The sequence below is a fragment of the Arachis hypogaea genome, chromosome 6 (assembly GCF_003086295.3).
Source record: "Arachis hypogaea cultivar Tifrunner chromosome 6, arahy.Tifrunner.gnm2.J5K5, whole genome shotgun sequence".
Taxonomy (NCBI): Eukaryota; Viridiplantae; Streptophyta; class Magnoliopsida; order Fabales; family Fabaceae; genus Arachis; species Arachis hypogaea.
In genome coordinates, this window is record NC_092041.1 from 29505926 (window position 1) to 29526578 (window position 20653).

A 20653-nucleotide genomic window follows, 5' to 3' on the forward strand; every position below is an offset into this window, starting at 1 on the left:
TGCCTGCAGACACTGTGTGTCAAACACAAATGGTGTGTCAGCAGCTAGCAGGTTACTCAAAGGTTCTGTAATTTTTGAAAAATCCTTTATGAACCTTCTGTAGAATCCTGCATGCCCCAGAAAGCTTCTGATTGCCTTAACATTGGCAGGTGGTGGTAATTTTTCGATTACTTCTACCTTTGCCTTATCCACCTCTATTCCCCTGCTTGAAATTTTGTGCCCAAGGACAATTCCTTCAGTCACCATAAAGTGACATTTCTCCCAGTTTAAAACCAGGTTAGTCTCTTGGCACCTTTTCAGGACAAGTGCTAGGTGATTAAGACAGGAGCTGAATGAGTCTCCATATACTGAGAAGTCATCCATGAAGACTTCCAGAAATTTCTCTACCATATCTGAGAAGATAGAGAGCATGCACCTCTGAAAGGTTGCAGGTGCATTGCACAGACCAAAAGGCATCCTCCTGTAGGCAAACACGCCAGAAGGGCAAGTAAATGCTGTTTTCTCTTGGTCCTGAGGATCTACTGCAATTTGGTTGTAGCCTGAATAGCCATCCAAAAAGCAGTAATAATCATGACCAGCTAGTCTTTCTAGCATTTGGTCTATGAATGGTAAAGGAAAATGATCCTTTCTGGTGGCTGTATTGAGCCTTCTGTAGTCAATACACATACGCCACTCTGTGACTGTTCTTGTAGGAACCAGTTCATTTTTTTCATTATGAACTACTGTCATGCCTCCCTTTTTGGGGACAACTTGGACAGGGCTCACCCAGGGGCTATCAGAAATAGGATAAATAATCCCAGCCTCTAGTAATTTAGTGACCTCTTTCTGCACCACCTCCTTCATGGCTGGATTTAGCCTCCTTTGTGGTTGGACCACTGGTTTGGCATTATCCTCCAACAGGATCTTGTGCATGCATCTAGCTGGGCTAATGCCCTTAAGATCACTTATGGACCACCCAAGAGCTGTCTTGTGTGTCCTTAGCACTTGAATCAGTGCTTCCTCTTCCTGTGGATTTAAAGCACAGCTTATAATCACTGGAAAAGTGTCACCCTCTCCCAGAAATGCATACTTCAGGGATGGTGGTAGTGGTTTGAGTTCAGGTTTGGGAGGCTTATCCTCCTCCTGAGGAATTTTTGAAAATTCCTTTGTTTCCTCTGGTTCTTCTTGATCAGGTTGAGCATCTTTGAAGATGTCCTCAAGCTCTGATTCTAGGCTTTCAGTCATATTGATCTCTTCTACCAGAGAGTCAATAATGTCAGCGCCCATGCAGTCATTTGGTGTGTCTGGATGCTGCATAGCTTTTACAGCATTCAACTTGAACTCATCCTCATTGACTCTCAGGGTTACTTCCCCTTTCTGTACATCAATGAGAGTTCGTCCAGTTGCTAGGAAAGGTCTTCCTAGAACCAAAATACCAAACAGAAGGTGAGCAAAACAGTTATGCAATTCCATTTGAACCAGACACAACATAAAGCTATTTGAACCGTTAAAACTTATAACTTAGCATTTGGTGGAGTTCCAACAGCATTTGGGAGCTCACGTGTTTGCATCACTTTCTCAACATGTTCAATGCTGCAATTCGAAGACTTTGAGCTTTGAACCATTGCTTGTTTTAAAGAAGAATACAGGTTGGCTTTCCTTTGGCCCACTCCATGTTTGTTAGTGAAAGAGAGATTTGGTCTTCCATTCTTAATCAAGGCCCTTTTGTTACATTGGACTTGGAGTTTAGTAGCCCATTAGAATTATAATGCATAAGTTTTATTCAACTCCACTTTTTGTTTACCTTTTCGTTTGACTTCAGCCCCATCCCGCCTCCTTTGCATGTCCCTTATCCTCAACGTTAACATTTTGCATTAAAGTCTCCCCCAAATTCACTGATTGCTAATTTTGTATCATGATAAAAGATTGATATTCAAATTCAAATTTTTTTAAGAGGTAACTTCTGGTTCAACCACTGCCACCTCCGGCGTTTCCTTCATATCCGACATCTTCAAAATGGTCCCACCCGGAGGAGAATATTGGTTTCCGGACTTGCATTCTCTAGCAACATGTTCATAGCAATCACGAGTAAATTCTCATAGTAATCCTTAAGATTCACTGGATTACCTAATTTAGTCCTTGAGGTTCCAATTTCACCATACTGGTACTCCAGATTTAGCTCTGGACACCACAGTGGTCTCTGGCATAATTTCCGATGCTGACTCAGCTAACGAAGTGTTGATATGGCTATCCTTTGCCAGGTTGGAGGTTTCCAAAACAACTCCATTTTGGTTTTGCTTCCATTGTTGGGCAAAATGACACGTTTTGGGTTGGGTTCGTCTTTTTCACTTTTACTTTCATTCTTCTTCTTTTTTTCTTCTTCAATGACAAAATGCTAGGGTTCATAATAAGTAGAATGACCCTAATTATTGCTGATGATGTTAATAATCAAAAGGATAATGGAGTACCAGGAAAGCATGAGGTAAGTGCTTATTCTTATTTTAGTTTCATTTGAACAACTAACAGTTTTATTACTCGAGAACAAAGCTTGTTGGTGTATTATATAAGCAGGAAAAATAGAAAGCCATGTTAGTTCGTTTCATTCTGGGACTCGGCTCACTTGTTTTATGGAGCAAGGAGTTGACCATTAGAGATTCCTATTACATATTGGTCCTTGTAAGCAACTCTTATTCTAATCAATCATACTTAATATACAAATTTTTCAATAAGCACAAAGAATTGGCAACATGAAAATGGATCCTCTCAATGGATCTTGTAAGGTGTGATTTTAAACGATACAAATAGATTTTGTTTAGATGTTATATTGGGTGGAAAAGATGAATTTTTTCTGTAAAATTACAAATAGAGCTCATCTATTAAAATTTTCATCTTATTTTTATCTGCCAACCAAGCATACTCTAATGTAAGAACAAGATTTTTGGTAATTAATGCTTGATTTAAAGGTTGTAAGAGTCGGTGATTCTAACTAATGAAACCTTGTTTGAAGAAATATCATCCTGCAAGGGTACTTACCTTGATTTATCAACCATATGCACTTGGAACAATAGCAATAATGACATGGAACAAATCAAAGATCAATACTAGAATGTGTAATTTGGTAGGATACAGTCTTTTCTTTGCCAGCAGTTTTTTAGTTCTTGTTGTATCTGAACACTAGGGATGAATTAGGATTTTTTTAATGGGAGAGGGACCAAATTGGGTCCAATTGCAATCTTGCCACATCGTCTAGCTATCGAAATCTCCAACATGGCAAAGGATAGCCTATCAGCACTCTGTCAGCTGAATCAACATCAGAAATTACTCCAGGGACCACTATAGTGCCTAGATCAGAATCTGGAGGACCACTATAGTGAAATTGGAACCTCAAGGACCGAATTGGGTAATCTAGTAAATCTCAGGGACCACTATGGAGATTTACTCTAGCAATCACACTTACTACAACTCAAGTGTAAACTCTCGTATTCAATCTCATATTACACTTCATCAACATTGATCTTTTTTATGATTGGTAGTTCCAGATCAATTTGCACACATGTCCCTGGCATACTTTTCTCTTTCTGCTAACTTAGTCGCAAGGTCAATCTTGATTGGTTTTCCCACAGTTTTTGCTATTCTCATCATGGCCTGCTCATAATAATACTATATGTTTAAACTAGTGATTCTTATCCAAACAAGAATAGCTCTGAAAGAACACTTGTTTGACCTGAAGCTAGGACTCCACGGTTTTATAACTACATAGCTACTCGAAAGCATCTATGACCACCTAGCAACACCCTTTCTCGATCTTTCGAAAGATCAAATTGAATAAAAAAAATCAAAGCTCATGTCAAGGATCTCGTACCCTCCTCTAGTACGCCAAACTCCCTTAAATTTATGAACCAAGGCAGTGTAACTAAAGTATTTATCGAGCACTTTGATCACCATTGCTTCTTTATATGGTTCTGATAAAATTTTTGTAGCTTTCGGCGTGAAGACTACACTTAGTAGTACCTTATTCCCTTGTTTTTCGTTTATTTTGGCCATGTAGTCATCCACAAGTGAGACAGCTCTGACAAGAGCATTAGAGGATGAATTCTCCACAACTTTGTTTCGGAAAGAGATCTTAGCATGCTTCTCTAGATTATTTTCCTCGTTGCTTCGGATACGACCCCTTCCCTATTCTCCTCTTTATGTCTTCTGCCAGTGTTACCGGCTACCTCAATGTGTTTCTCCCTCACGATCTCTTTCCCTCTCTCACTTCCACTCATGTCTATCAATCCAAAACTCCCATACTAGTAAAAATTCTAAATTTCTAATACATTTTTACATCTAGGAGTGTTCATGGATCGGATCGTATCCACAAATCTGCGGTAAATATCTGCATCCGATCCAAAAATTGCAGATACGATCTGATCCGCATACTGATCAAATCGGATAGGATCCGATCCGCACCTTTTAAGGATCGGATCGCGGATATCTGCTCTGCATCCGCATATTCGATCTGCGAATCTGCATACCTGCACAATAACAATTAAAAAAATAAATATGTATATTTTTTGTATTATATTTACTTATTTGTATTTTTTACTTAATAGTTATTATTAATATATTGTATTATTTTATTTTTATTATTTAGAAAAAGATTGATTAAAAATATTTTAAGAATAAATAGGTTTAAAAGTGTGAAAGAAATATTTTTTTGAATTTTTTATATAGAAATATAATTAAAAAAAGTTCAATTATGCGGATATATCCGATATCCGATTCGATTCGAGATCGGATCCGACATTAGAAAATACGGATATTATATCCGATCCGATTCGATAGAAATTGTGCGAATCAGATCAAATTTTCGGCTATATCCGATCCAATCCAATCCGCGTACACCCCTATTTACATCCTATCAATTTGAATTTAAAATAGAAAACCCAAAAAAAGTATATACTGTGCTTGTTGGTGCGTGCTGTCTCTCTGTCGATCCGTTGGCTTATGTACTTTAGATCCAATCATACAGTTTCACATTTTTTTATTGTACACTTTTTTTTTCTTTTTATTTATTTATTTGGATCAATTACCACTCTAAAATTACTGTAAAATGTATTGTGCATAAATTAATTAATATAATGAAAACATTCTGCTGTCAAAAAAAAATTGAAATATCAATATCCTAAAGATGTTTTAAACAGTACTACAAAGTTTTATCCCTAATATTCAAACTATCTATGATAAAATTTTGAAAATAAAGATTGTAATAATTATTGAACTACAAGTCTACAATCCACGATACATAGTTGAAATTAATTAACATTGGAAATTAAACAATTTTATTATCAATTTTATATAATAAATGAATTTGACAGAAATAGAACTTGACAGTGAATGAATGTAGGACCACATTAAATTTAGCAGGTTCGTTAGTTTGGAAAGTATTTGAGACATGTTAAAATGAAAATGTGAAGGCTCCGTGCATCAAATGTAGAAAAGAGTGGATGCATGTGAACACTCGACCTTTATACACTTTAGAATCACTAAATATTATTTCAAACATACTACTAAAAAGAATTGTTATATCAGCTTAAGCCTGGTTATAGAACTATTTTAGTTACAGATTCATTAATTTAATTAATTTAATTAAAATTTAATCGAATTAATTATTGAACCGTTTTAATTGAGTTATTTCAATTTATATATTTTTTATTAAATTAAAAAGTTGATTATATTCAATATATTTTTTTTAACAAAAGAAGACTGATTATAATTTTAATAAAAATCAAATTTTTAACATAATTTACTTCTTCTTTGATAAATTTTTAACAAAATTCTGAGTATAATTTTAATAAAGAATCCAAGATTAATAATAAGATTTTTAGTTGATTATAAGTTTAGCAAAATTTCAGCATAATTTTAACAAAGATTAACAAGTAAACTAAAATCAACTAATCATTCATATAATTCAAAGCAAGAAAACAAAAGACAATACAGAGAGTGAAAATAGAGGATTAAAATCAACTAATCGTTCAATCATTCAATGATTCAATCCAAAAAAGAGCTAATCATTCAATGGTTTAAATTTTAATCTGGGTAAAGAACAAAAAAAAATAATGTTCTGAGTAAAGAACAAAGAACAAAAACAAAAACAAAAAATTAAAAATAAAAATGAAGCCATTATCTTCATTCTGAGCAGCACTGTTAGTTGTATTGGTGAGACGCCAACGCTAGAATCTCTCATCGGTCTCCCAATGAATAAACAGAGTCTTCTTTATTTCTGGTCAGAGTTAAGTCGTCCAGTAGTCCCGTCTTTAATGAACATCATCCAGTATCGGCCGGAACCGCCGACCCATTCTATGGTCGAATATCTTCTTGATGGTAAGGCCGTGCTCAGTGTCCCACCTAAAATGCAGGTGCAACAAAGAAACTTTAAAATTAGTTAAGTAAGATAGAAGGTATAAACTAGCTAAAAAGGTTTGAAACTAAAAAAAGGGTAATTACTGCCTATTTTTGAAACCACTGCTCCCTAGTCTCAACAGAGATCTTCGTGTAGACGGTCGTACATCAGTTTGATGACATTGGTCAGCTCTTGAGTACACGCGTTATTGTTTGGCACAAACCTAACAACCCACAAACAAGAATCAACCTAAACCACTAAACAAGAATCATAATCATTGAAACTTAAAACAAAAATTGGGCAACTAAATCAACGTAAATCCATTTTGTTGGAATCAAGTTTTTAGGAACTTTAAGCAATAACCATAATCATTGAAACCCTAAATCCACTAGACAGGAATCAATTCTCAGGAACTTCTAACAATAAAGTTAATCATAATCATTGAAACTTAAAAACACTAACCAGCAAAAAAAATAACCTAAATCCACTAAATAGGAATCAATTTTCAAGAACTTTTAGCAACAACCAAATCATTGAAACAAAAAACACTAACCAGGCAACCAAATCAACCTAAATCTACTAGAAAGGAATCAATTTTCAGGAACTTTCAGCAAATCAAATAATGATAATCATTGAAATTTAAAACACTAACGAGCATTCAAACCTAAATCCACTAAACTAGAATGAAATTTTAGGCACTTTTAGCGATAACAATAAACAGAAAATACATGAGACTGAACATGATACTTACCCCATGCCGCCATCAGGCCAAATGGTCAACTGTACGATGGGAGATGGTGGATGGGCATCAGTTGTTGCCTCACTTCTGTGGCTGGACTCTGAGGTCGCGGCATCCATCGTTGGAGGCGGCGTCGCCGTAGACGGAGGCATGTCGTTGGGGTTAGGGACCATGATGAATGGCTAGTCTGCTAAATGATAAACCCCATTTGTAGGGTTTATCTTGTGCTTGATTTAAGGGATTTTATGACCTTTTACCCACATTTATTCAATGAAATAGCATGGTTTTATAACTTCTCCCTTAATTGTCCTTAAGAGTGAAAACATGCTTTTTATGACTTAAAATAGCTAAATCTAATTCTCCTTGATTCCATTAGATGCCTTGATATGTTTGTTAAGTGATTTAAGGTTTAGGATGCAAATATTGGATCAAGGGAATGAAGAAAGAAGCATGAAAAGTTGGAGAACTCATGAAGAAATGAAAGAACCGGAAAGCTGTCAAGCCGACCTCTTTGCACTTAAACGACCATAACTTGAGCTACAGAGGTCCAAATGATGTGTTTCCAGTTGGGTTAGAAAGCTAACATCCGGGGCTTCGAAACGATATAAGATTTGCCATAGCTGCTACACGTATGGTGGCGCGCACGCGCATAGTACGTGCACGCGCTGTTGCTGCCACCTGGTTCACTTAAAGCAAACTCGTGGCTAGCGAATTTACAAGCCTTGTGGGCCCAATCCAACTCATTTCTGATCCTATTTAAGCCAAGGATTGAAGAGGGATGGACATGTTAGTTACCATTAGTTTAGTTTAGTTTTAGAAGTAGTTTCTAGAGAAAGAAGCTCTCACTTCTCTCTAGGATTAGAATTAGGATTAGGTTTAGTTCTTAGATCTAGATTTTAATTCATCTTCTTCTACTTCTATCTTCTCAATTCCTTATTATTACATTCATTCTTCTTCCATTCTTTTATTGTAATTTCCTTTATGTTGTTCTTATACTTTGTTGTAGATCTACTATTGTTCCTTCCATTTTCTTTCAATTCAATAAGAGGTAATTCATAACAATTGTTCTTCTTTGCTTTTCTATTGTTGATCTCTTGCCTTTGTAGTTAGATCTCTCTTTAATTCTTGCAATTTATATTGTTTACTTTTATTGCCTTTTATGTGTTTGTTGAAATGCCTCTTCTAGATATAGTATAGATTTTGTTCCTCTTGGCCTAGGTAGAGTAATTAGTGACACTTGAGTTATCTAATTTCTTTGTTGATTGATAATTGGAGAGATTGCTAATTGGTTTGGAGTGCACTAAAGCTAGTCTTTCCTTGGGAGTTGGCTAGGACTTGTGGCTCAAGTCAATTCATCCACTTGACTTTCCTTTATTTAGTAAGGGTTAACTAAGTGGTAGCAATGAACAATTCTCATCACAATTGAGAAGGATAACTAGGATAGGACTTCTAATTTTCATACCTTGCCAAGAGCCTTTTATAGTTGTTAGTTTATTTTCATTGCCATTTACTTTTCATGCTTCTTATCCAAAACCCCAAAACACATTTCTAACCAATAACAAGACACTTTATTGTAATTCCTAGGGAGAACGACCCGAGGTTTAAATACTTCAGTTTATAGATTTTAGGGGTTTGTACTTGTGACAAACATATTTTTGTATGAGAGGATTAGTGATTGGTTTAGAGACTATACTTCAACGAGATTTCATTAGTGAAATTCTAAACCGTCAAAAGTCCAATCATCACTAAACCCGCAACCTGTGGTGCCACTGGGGTGGTCGGAGTAGAGGGAGAGGATCCAGAAGTCTCAGGGGTACTGAAAGAAACCCTCCCTCTACCCCAACTACGACCAGCAACCTGATCCACAACACCTCTATCTGTCGTCATGTCTGTAAATATCAAATTATCAAACAATCTCAACAATAATTTCTCAGTAAATCAGTCATCAACGCATCAATTAACATAATTAGGCAATTTCAAACACTTCAACAATTCAAAACCTAATGTATTAAATCTAATCTAACTTAATCAACCTAAATCCACTATAACTTTGAAACTGATTCAAAATTAAAATTGAAATTCTAATCAAACATAAACTAAACTAAACTGAAATTAAAAATTATCAAACAATCTCAGTAACAATTTTTCAGCAAAACAGTCATCAATGCAGCAATTAACACAATTAGACAATTCCAAATATTTCAAAAATTCGAAACCTAATGTATTGAATCTAACCTAAATTAATCAACCTAAATCCACTAAGATTAGAAAACTAAATTGAACTAACTTTGATACTGATTCAAAATTAAAATTAAAATTCTACTCAAACCTAAACTAAATTAAACTAAAATTAAAGAAATTAGAAAAGAGTTGCTCAAGAACTTGTAATGAAGAACAAAGAAAATAATAAGGGAAGAGGTGGATGTTGCGGCAGTGGTTGCCAAAGTTGAGGTGGTGGCAGATGGTGGTGACGGCGGAGGAGAGAGAGAGAGAGAGGGGGGGGGGGAGGGAGGGAGGGAGGGGAAGAAGGAGGAGTCAGCATAAAGGGTTGACAGTGACGAAGAGAAGGTAGCGACGACGGTGGTTTCGGCCGCAGTGGTAGATGGCAAGAGTGACAGCGATTAGGGAGAGAGAGAGGGGGGATGGTGGTAATGGTGGTCTAATGAGGGGGAAGAGGTTCATGATTTGAATTTATATAACCCTTTTACTGTCAGAAAATTTTGACGGTAAACTATTACGGGTCACCAAGACACATCATTTCACTAATTGGAGTTACTGTTAGAATTCGACGGTAAAGGACGCGCCAATTCAACTTATTTTTCCTCCAAATATTACTGGCGGATTTACCGTCGAAAAGCAGAATTTACCGGTAATTACTTATCCTTACAAATTCGACATCATTATCACTGGTAAATCCACCGCTACTCTGTGATGCTAAATTTGACGGTAAATTCAAGGTTACTCGAAATTTTTCTTGTAGTGTGTTAAAAGAGGAAGAAGCGTAGACAAAGTGGTGCCCGAACGTTACGAACGGTGACAGCAACTCTCACACCTTGTGGCCGTGGGATTTCCACTGTCTTAGAGTCTCTCACTTTCTTTTTTCTCTATTTTGACATTTGGGAGAGGAAAAATTTTGTTTGAGGATGAGAGGGAGGGCTCGAGGACTTTAGAAGGAGATCCGTCTTTTTCTCTTTTTTTTAAACAATAAAATAACGTCGTTTCATAAAATCAACTGAATCTTAATTCAACACAATTAATTAAAATTGTCAATTTTAATCGATAAACAAAATCATATTATTATCTAATTTGCAATTAAACTAATCTGATCAACTATTCGATCTAATTTTTATAACCATGCTTAACATGCTTAGCTTATGAAAAATATAGACACACAGCCATAAAAAATTTGATAAACAAAGATATATACACCCACATAATCATTAAAGTATACATACATGCATATAGACATAGTTCTATTATTTAGAGTAAAATAAACTTTAAAATAATCTCTAATTTTTTTTTCTAATGGTCACTTTAATCTCTTATCATTGTTTAGTAATTATTAGTTTCTAAACTTTTACATTATTAAATAAGTACGTACGTAAATTTGTAGTTAAAATATTTTAATTTCATATTGAACTATCAAATTTTATTAAAGAAAAAATAAAGAATTTATTTCACAATTTTAAAATACATAAACTATCTAATAAAAATTAACCATCAATTCGATATTTAAAAAGTTTAAATATTGACAAAAAAATTCCTAAAATATATTATCAATCAAATAATTTTTAAAATAATTTTTAAAATTTAACAAATGTATCCATAATTTTACTAGAATTCATTTTTGATAAGCGTAATATTAAAGTAGTTATTAAAATTATACGATTTAGCTATCTTTAAAAATATGACATAAAATTAAATAAAAGACACAAATTTATTGATACCTCTTTATCCTTGTAAAATTTTTGGATAATAATAACTAATATTTAGTGACAATTTTTATTTATTCATATAGGTCTATTTAAAATTTGTATATTAAAGTTAATTTTTAAAATAATTAAAATGTATTTTCATAAATGATTTTGAAAATATTCTAATTTATAACAAAAAAAAAGAAATGCAAATACAGAAAACTTTCAATTAATAAAATACAAAATATTAACTTTGTAATTTTTAAAAAGTAGAGAAAATAGGATGGTGATGTAACACGAGGACTGGAGGGTCGACGATATTATGCCACGTAGCTAACATTTTGCATCGAATGGGCCATGGCAGCAAATAATAGATGACACCTTCGCTGGTCCTTACCTTACTGCGTAACACGCAATCACCCCCCATTTCCCGGTCCTATATTTTCCCCAGATCTACACTCACTCAACTCCCAATCCCTTCACAAACACACACTCTCGCTCCATATCCAACCTCTGCTTCAGATCTACCTAGGGTTTTTCCTCATATCACCACTTCAATTTTCGTTAGAATATTGATTTGATGCTGGAGTTGGGAGGATGAAGTAAGGAACTGAATGTGAGGGGGGGCACAATGGGGACGATGATGGGTGGGGGATTATGGTATGAATCATCACCGAAAAGGGTTCCAAGGGGGGTCTGGTTAAGGTTCCAAATCTCAATGGGCGTCCTCGTGGGTGGAAATCACACCTCCTCCAGGTTTTGCACTCGCTAATCATCTCTTCTTCTCCACTTTCCGGCTTTCAAATCTTTCAAGAACCCTTTCTTAGTGTTCAATCAATCAACCGAACTCCGAACTTCCTTTTTTTTATTTAAATTTTTCTTTATTGGTGTTATCTTCAATCCTCGAATCCCATGGATGCCAAAGCCATGAAACTCCAGATCCTGAAGGGGTCCATAGCGAGGCGCGTGTTCTTCCGCTCAATCATGCTCGCCTCCGCCATCTCGATCGTTTCTCTGCTCCGCGCCTTCTCCGCCTTCGACTTGGCTGACTTAGCTCCGGTGACACTGACCTACACCGACTGCGTCGCCGCGGGTTCCCAAATGCGTTTCGAAAACGCCACTCTCCAGAGCCGCGTGCTCAGCACTTTCTGGAGCTCCTTCTACTGCGAGAAAGACGAAAACTTGACGGTCAACGTGGTCAACGACCTTATGAAGAAGCAACTGTTGGATTGCGGAGCCAAGAGCCTCTGCGTCGGAGAAGGTTCGGCGATGGCCGTCGCCGCCATGAAGCACATGGGATTCTCCAGCGTTACCGGTGTCCACAGGCACCGGTTCTTCTCCCTCAAGCAGAAGAAAATCGTGTACGAGCTCAATTACCAGGACTGTTCATTCGATTTCGTGCTGTCAAGGGATCTTGACAAGGTTTCTGTTCCTGCGTTGCTCGTTCTTGAGGTTGAGCGTGTTCTAAAGCCAGGTGGTGTCGGTGCCCTTCTTGTGGGTCCCACTGGCTCCAATTCCATCCCCAACGACCTCATTAGGTCTGCAACACCGGTTTCATCGTTGCTAAGATCTTCCACCGTTCTGCATGTTGGCTCTGTTGGTGATCTCAACCTTGTTGTGTTCAGGAAAAGGGTGGCAAATGATACTACTTCTGGTGCTTTCTATCAGTATCCACTTCCTGCGGATTGTTCTAGCATAAGTCTTACAAAGCCTTTGATTCAGCTTATGGAGTCTCTTGTGAGTCAGAAGCCGCCACTTGGGTATGAGAAGATGGTACCTTACTTGCCAAAGTTCGTGGATGTTTCTTCTAGGAAGAGGATGGTTTATATTGATATTAATGGGGGGCGAGAGATCCGCAATGCTGATGATAATCCTAGTGATTGGTTCTTGCCATCTTACCCTATTAGTCAAAAGGATTTCAATGTGTATTTTGTTCACTATAACACTTCTGTAATGTTGTCCTATGTGAAGCGACCTGGTGTGACATTTGTTTACTATCCCGGGTTGGCCGGTAAGGCCGCGGCCAAGGCTAATCTTGATGCTGCTGACGATGATGATGGAGATTTGGAACCGTTTGTTGGGGAGGACGAGTTTGATTTCCTTGCTTGGTTCAAGGAAACTGTGCAGTATGCTGATTTTGTTGTCCTCAAAATGAATGCAGGGAATGCTGAAATGAAGTTCCTCTTGGATGTGTTTGAGAGTGGAGCAATATGCTTTGTGGATGAATTGTTTCTGAGGTGCCCAGAGAGTGGAAATGACGATGAGAAAACTGTTATTGGCAAGGATAGCTGCATGGATATTTACAAGGGTCTCAGAAGCAATGGTGTCTACGTTCATCAGTGGTGGGCGGACTAAATTATGCATCAAGGGATGAATCTATGATGATTATGATCTGAATAAGAAGCAAATTGTGTTCCCAAGTGTCTTGTGAGTTATTATTGCGTTTTGTTGTTTGTTGAGGTGTGTTGGATCCTATGAACATCCGAGTGCTTTATGGTTGGGCGCTTGCTACTAAATAATCAACCACTGTTGTCATCCTCGTACGGTTTGCTAATAAAATCTCTGTTATGTTCCTTTATCTTTATTTAATCTAAGTTTTGGGGTGTGTTTTAGGCTTCTAATACAAAATGAGGCCATCGGCATCAATTAACGTACCTATTATTTAATTCTCAATAGATGCCATGATGAATAATACTTTACTCTTATCCTGTACGTTGGTTATTGTTGTACTAACGCCTTGGTGTTACAATATTTCTCCTTATGTTTGACCTTGTGCTTCATACTTATTTAGTTCATTCAATCTTCAATTTACCTTGCATGTTTTTGAATATCTCTCTGAGCGCCACACTGCGACGAAAGACTTTTGATCACTATACTTTCTGTGATTTGGATATTGGTTTGAAACTTTGAATACCTAGGTCAAGAAGGTTACCGAATGTCCATTGTGTGAACCATAATCACGTCATGTTAGAGGAAATTGTTATATCGTATATATCTACTTTTTAATTACATCTTGAATAGCAAACTCGATGTGTTAGATACAATATAAAATTATAAAGCAACAAATATTTTAGCCTACTCCTAAAACACATCCGGGGCCACTCTTCTTCACTTGGCAACGCTATGTGCATGCATACGGTAGTTTATTCTTCCGGGTATTATCTTAATTTATCTACAACTACAAGGACGTTACTAAAGTATTTTAAATGAAAATTTATTGGGAGCCAGTAATTTTTAGTAGTTTTAACCAATTATTTGACCAGCACAAATACTAAATTATTTTTAACAGATAAATTTTACTAGTTCACATGTATAAATTTTGAAAAGTGTGAGTATAAACTGTATTGATTCATGTGTGCAAATTTCTGGTAATATAAGTACAAATTATAGCCTTATTATGTGTGCAAATTTCTGGTAATATAAGTACAAATTATAGCCTTATTATGTGTAAAACGTTTATAAATAATGAGTGTAAATTATTACTGATCAAATATTGGCCAAAAAAGATAAATATTTGCTGGCCATATAACGTTGCTCATTTTAAAATACCAATTGGCTTGTTGGTTATACAAGACCAACAGAGATGAGTGCATGATGAAGCTGTCAATATCACCCGGCCCACAACCTAACGTTTCCCCAAACCGCAAACAAAACATAGCTGGAGATAGGATGAGAAAAGAAAGAAACACCCATCACACATACTCGTATGACAATCCATGTGTCAAACATCGATACCTTGATCTTTCATAAGCCACAACTGTAACTATATGGAAATGGGAAAGGAAGCTAGCTAAATGGGAAAAGGCAACCTAAACCTTAAGGTTCCGATCTCCTCCATCAAAATACCTAATTCTACATTGTTACAATCCCTAAATGTCTTCCCCTTCCTAAATCCCAATGTTTTGTTAAGCAAGGTTGTTACCATTCAGTTACCTCTTCTTCCCCTTGATCTCTATTCCTTACCCCCTCTTTATTATGTTCCCTTTACCTCGTAAGGTGGGATGCCCAACATACCCTCCTTATCGATACTATAAAGGACTCAACTTTTTACAACAGGGACGACAAAAATATACATTAATACAGGCTATTACAGAAAACCGAAAAACATCAAAGATTTCGTTTTTTTATTTATTCAAGTGTTATTTGAAGTGAGACATTTAATTATATTTTGTAAGGGAAGGTATTGTATTAGTACTGTCTTATACAAGCCAGGTGCAAAGCGAGCCTGTTCACCATGTTAAACCTCATGTCATCATATATAAGATTCATTGTACAATTTTTTTTTTCCCTGGTTATGGAAGAAACCAGAAAAATGAGGCAGAAACCTAGAAATGAATGAAACAGGGAGAAGTACTAAAGTATGACACTTGGGCTGTACAGGAATATTGAAGGGCAACCAATATAAATTCCTCATTCCTCAGGTCCTACCTTTATCTCCAAAAGCCTCTCAACTGGTTGTCTGCAAATTGGGCATCTATTTGTCTGGAACCTCAAAACCTTTGCGCATCCATTACACATGCACTGCCAAAAATAACACGGGGAATCCGGTCAATGTTATTGTTGAAGAGTGAAGACCAACACTAATAAAAAAATTGTGAACAGTTAAATATGACTAAATAATCATCAGTTCATTAAAAGCCCCAGAATGACAAGGGATAGAAGGACAATCATACTGCCCTAATACTAATGATTAGCATCGCATCATACTGTCAACAAATCTAAGTAAACTTTGTTAAAGAAAGGGCAATGCAAATACCATATGTCGGCAGGGATGGACAATTGTGTCGCGAGGCTCTGTCAAACAGATGACACATTCTTTCCCCTGGTCACTCTCATCTGCACCAGTCTCTGTTGAACTTCCAATACCGTATATCTCCTGCAACTCATACCTCATTCCATTCGCCCACAAAATCTGCTTGACAACTTTTACCCGGAATTCACCTTTCTCCTTCTCAAACACTGCTTGTGTTATCTGCGAGTTTCTGGTATTAGATGTTGTAGTTTCATCTGATCCATTGGTATTACTAGGAGATGCATCTGCCTTTACTACTAGAGGGTAGACATCCATCTCACCCACTTGCAATAATTCTGTCTCATTAAACATTTTAAAATCAATACCACTTCCAGCAGGCTGCCTGAACTTCTGGCCAAGACCTTGCTGAAAATTAACCGTCACGGGTGCGAGAAGGTTTTCTTTCACTGGTGTTAGAATGCAGCTTTCATTTTCTTTTGCAAAGAAATAAATTGTGATGCTGTTAAAGAGATAAAGAAACAGGATAGTTAGAACATGCAAAACAAAGAATTTTAGTACAAAAACATTCATAATCAGTAGATCATCATTTGATGACAAAAACCTCAACACAAATGGCAATTAGCATTTAAGACAGAAGTATAAAACATGGCTACATAATGCTGTTTCACAGTAAAGCAAAAAGTACTTATAAATACTGAAAGTAATCCAATGGTATTTTCACATTAGAAAGGGAGGGGGGAAAAATCAGCTTACGCAATATTGGAGAAATAAAGTATGTATTATAGAAACAACTCAGATAATTAACAACGGATGCATACTAGAAACATATATTGCAATAAGAGGTAATAGATCATGCAAGAGAGAATATGTGATTCCATAACGCTCCCAACCCACCCCCTACTGATTATCAAACAAAGATGTATCATCACTCCAGCAATCTGTAGCAGCAATAAGTTATGCTTTGTCAAATTGGCTCCCCAGATTATAAAGAAAATCAAGCCCTAGATACACGAATATTTTCTAAACCAGCAAACCACAACCACCTGCAAAACAAGATATTCATTCAACAAAAACTGTTTTCCATAGAATTAAAAAAAGGGGTCAATGAGCTACCGAAGCCATCAACTTCTTGAATGCAGCAACCTTCCTACTTCCTACACAAATCTTTTCTTCCGATAATATAATTGCATATCTAAATGGATAAACATATAACATGGTGTCAATTATATTAGCACATTCATATCCTAATTTACATTACAATCACCTTTGATTCAGTTTAGTCAAGTTTACCACCACAGCATGAAAGGTTCGAGCACAACATCACAATATGTATTCAACAAACACGACAACCACGACATACATTGATAATTCAACACAACAAAATTCATTCACATAATTAACATTACCATGATCAACAACTAACAGAAAAGCCAAAAAAAAAAAAAAAAAAAACTTACCAGCCAGAAACCGTGGCGTCAAACGTGAAAGAGACGAGGAATTGGCCAGGGTTCACCTCATCGGGCTCGATCTTCAATGTTTCCTTCTTGACATTTACGTCGTTCCTGATTGTCACGGCCTTCTGGTGCTCCACGATAGGTGCTGGAGGAGCCACCATGGTCCCGCAAGGGTAACCTCGGCCGCCAACCCACCCGACCCCCATTTGAGGCTGGTGCTGGTGCTGGTTGTGGTGGGGGAAGGGCACCGTCGGCGGCGGATGGTAGTAAGCGGGGTAAGGGTACTGCGGGTATTGCATCGGACGGTTCTGGTTCGGGTACTGAGCCGGGTACGGGTTGCCTCCGGGATACAGGAAGGGATTGGAGGTGATCTCCGGCTGCGGCGTCACCGGAGGAGGAGGCGGTGGATGAGTCCTTCTAGAAACAACATGTCGCCGACGGGTGGTGCCGCCGCTACTCGATGCGTTGCCCATGATTGGGGAATTAGAAAAACAAACCCTAATTTTGACTAAAAAGTTTTTCCCCCTTCTTTTGTGAATAACTGGATTTTTCAGACACCGGTGGTTCCGGCGGTAGAATTTTTGTTTTGTTTTTTTTTTTTCTTTTCCTTCTTTTGTGTTTTAGAGAGCTTTGTAAAAGAAATAGAGAGAGAAATGAAAATGTGGGAAAGGGGGGAAGGAAATGAACGTAAGATTTATGAGCAGAAAAGCTTAGAGGGTTTGTTGTTGTTCTGGTTGTTATTGTCGTTGATGTTGTTGTGTTGATGGTGGTGGCGAAAAAGGGTGCTGTGAAAACTTGGAATTATTGAAGGAAGATTCTCTCTCTTTAAACAATAAAATAAAAAATAAAATAAAATACTTTGGGTTTTTAAGATTTTTTTTTGAAGAATATTAGAGAATTATTAAAATTTATTATTTTTTATTATTAAATATAAGATAAAATATATTATTAAATTATTAAAATAAAAATTAAATTAATAATTAAATAATAACAAAAAGTAATAAATTTTAATGTTTTTATTTATTTATTTTTAGTGTTCTAGGTAATTAGATATGGTAACGAATGAAGCTATGAAGAGAAGAATAAAAGATTTTGTATGTTTATTTATTAGATTTGGAACCAGATGAGATTAAAATAGAACGGACAAAGCAAATATTAAATCCTGAAATAAATATAGATAGAGAATAGATGGGGACATGGGATTGCGTAAAGCTCAACCCAGAGGAAAAACACAATTCGTAGGAAGGAGAGTGGGCAAGTTAATACCTAATAAATAATAATAAGTTATGCTATATTAGTTTGGTCAGTTTGGAACTTTGGATAGATGTATAAATATTTTTTTTAATTTTTAATTTATAAAAAGTTATAATATTAATATTTGGTATAATTTTAAAATTAAATTATAATTTTTAAAAAATTATTTGAATATTTATAAAAAATTAAAAAAATAATTTTTTTATAATAAAAATTTTAAGATTAAAAAGTTAAATTATTTTTAATAAAAATATTTGTTATTTAAATTTTTTTTAAAAAATAATTAAACTATTTATTCAAACTAAATTTCAAAAATTTTTGTATCTTTTTTTTTAAATTATAATATTAAATAATTAATTTTTACTGTCAAAATTAATTAATTAATTATTATTTATTTTAATTATTTTATAATTTATTTTTATTATTATATTATTTTTTAAAAAACAATTTAAATTTTTATATCATTATTAATTATTTTATTTATTTATTTAAATTTAAATTTGTATTATATAAGAGTTGAATCCAAAATCTTTTAGTAAAAAAAGAAGAAATATGCTATGTGAACTAAGGCTCGTTGTCATAGCAAAACTATCTGAGCCTGATGTCAATGTCAGAAAAACAGTTTTTTTCGTTTCGGTGACACGACAGAGGGCTCAACAGCTCAACACATTCACCGAGTTGAGAACCAATGGCCCTTCGGCCCGAGACTAATTTAAGGTATTACAGTGAGTATTGATCCAAAACCTGTATTCACTCACATAAGTCCAAAAGAAAAGTTCCTGACAAAAAGCCCAAAAAAGGATCGACCAAAAAACGTCAGATTCGTTCTTTCTATTTTATTCTTTTACCGGATGACTTATTTTTAATGTAAGTTCAAGTTTTAAATAAACATATTTAAAAGAGTGAGTCAACCGAAAAAAAAAAATATATATATATATTTAAAAGAGTGAATAGAAAAAAAATTTATTGATATTTTTAATAAAAATAAATTCTTAAAAATAATTTTATATTTTATGAATATATTTAAAATTTGATCCAATAATTTTAGTGCAGATCGAATAAAATTTTTGATTATATATCAAATTCAATTTGATCTACATTCACTCACTATTTTCTATATTTTTACGCACTTAGTTTTCTGTTACGAAAAATTTAGAATTAATATATATATATATATATATATATATATATATATATATATATATATATATATATATATAACATTAGAAGGCTATTAAAATTTATTAATTTTTTATTATTAGTTATCAATGTTAAAACTTAAAAGTATGAAATAAGAGAGGACTCGTGCTTTAATTTGTGGGGCAACTGTCCCACTAAAATTTTTAAAAAGTGTAAAAAAATATATGTATAAATATATGTGTTTTTATTAAAAAACTATATTTGTCCTTATATTAAAATAATAACTATTAATTATGTTAAAATATTTATTTTATATATATTTTTTTAACTTTTAAAATAAAATTTTGATACATGATTAATATAAAATAATTGTACATATCAATATGTATATTTAATTACGTAATACTATATTATAAAAAATAATTATTTTTTATGTCAATTACATTCGCATAAATTAAATTTTATTTAATTAAAATTTATTTTTGAATATTTTTTTCTACTCAACTTTAATATTTACTAGTAAATTGAAAAATTTTGTATTAAATATATATTTTGTTTATTAATTTTCAAGCATAAATTAATTACAAATCAATTAAAATAATAACACATTTGGTACTTTTCTCTATCTAAGTAACTAATTTTATTATTATTGTTTGAAATTAATTCTCAGTTTTTTTATTAAATAATTGAATAATTATTAAGTAATCTATAAAATACATAATGAAAATATGAAAAATTTGGTGCATAATTTTTTTCTAAAATATAATTTAATTTGACATACATAATTCATAAAAATAATATGTTTGACTTTTATTATTAATTAAAAAATAATCTTTTATCATCTTAATTAATTTCATTATTTATTATTATTATTACTTTATAAAAAGGTGAATTAATAACTATATTTTTCTGCAATATTATTTAATATAATAAAAATTTATTTAATATTTAATATTTTTATATTACTTATTTTTATATACTTTGATACGTTTATAAATTCTTTTATTATTTTTATATGTTACATATTTGTCTCAC

The 20653-nt window shown here is 34.4% G+C and overlaps 2 protein-coding genes across 2 annotated transcripts; one reads left to right on the forward strand and one right to left on the reverse strand.

Moving 5' to 3' along the window:
- The first annotated feature begins 11417 nt into the window (after nt 1-11417).
- On the forward strand, nt 11418-13595 carry LOC112696518 (uncharacterized). Its single transcript, XM_025749315.3, has one exon. It carries the CDS (start codon nt 11930-11932, stop codon nt 13370-13372), a length of 1443 nt encoding a protein of 480 aa, XP_025605100.1. The 5' UTR covers nt 11418-11929; the 3' UTR covers nt 13373-13595.
- Nucleotides 13596-15120: 1525 nt separating this feature from the next.
- LOC112696519 (probable E3 ubiquitin-protein ligase LOG2) lies at nt 15121-18043 on the reverse strand. The gene is made up of 3 exons (XM_025749316.3): nt 17228-18043; nt 15774-16269; nt 15121-15538 (listed from the first exon to the last, which is right to left on the reverse strand). Exons 1-3 carry the CDS (start codon nt 17695-17697, stop codon nt 15428-15430), a joined length of 1077 nt encoding a protein of 358 aa, XP_025605101.1. The 5' UTR covers nt 17698-18043; the 3' UTR covers nt 15121-15427.
- Between the last annotated feature and the right edge of the window lie 2610 nt (nt 18044-20653).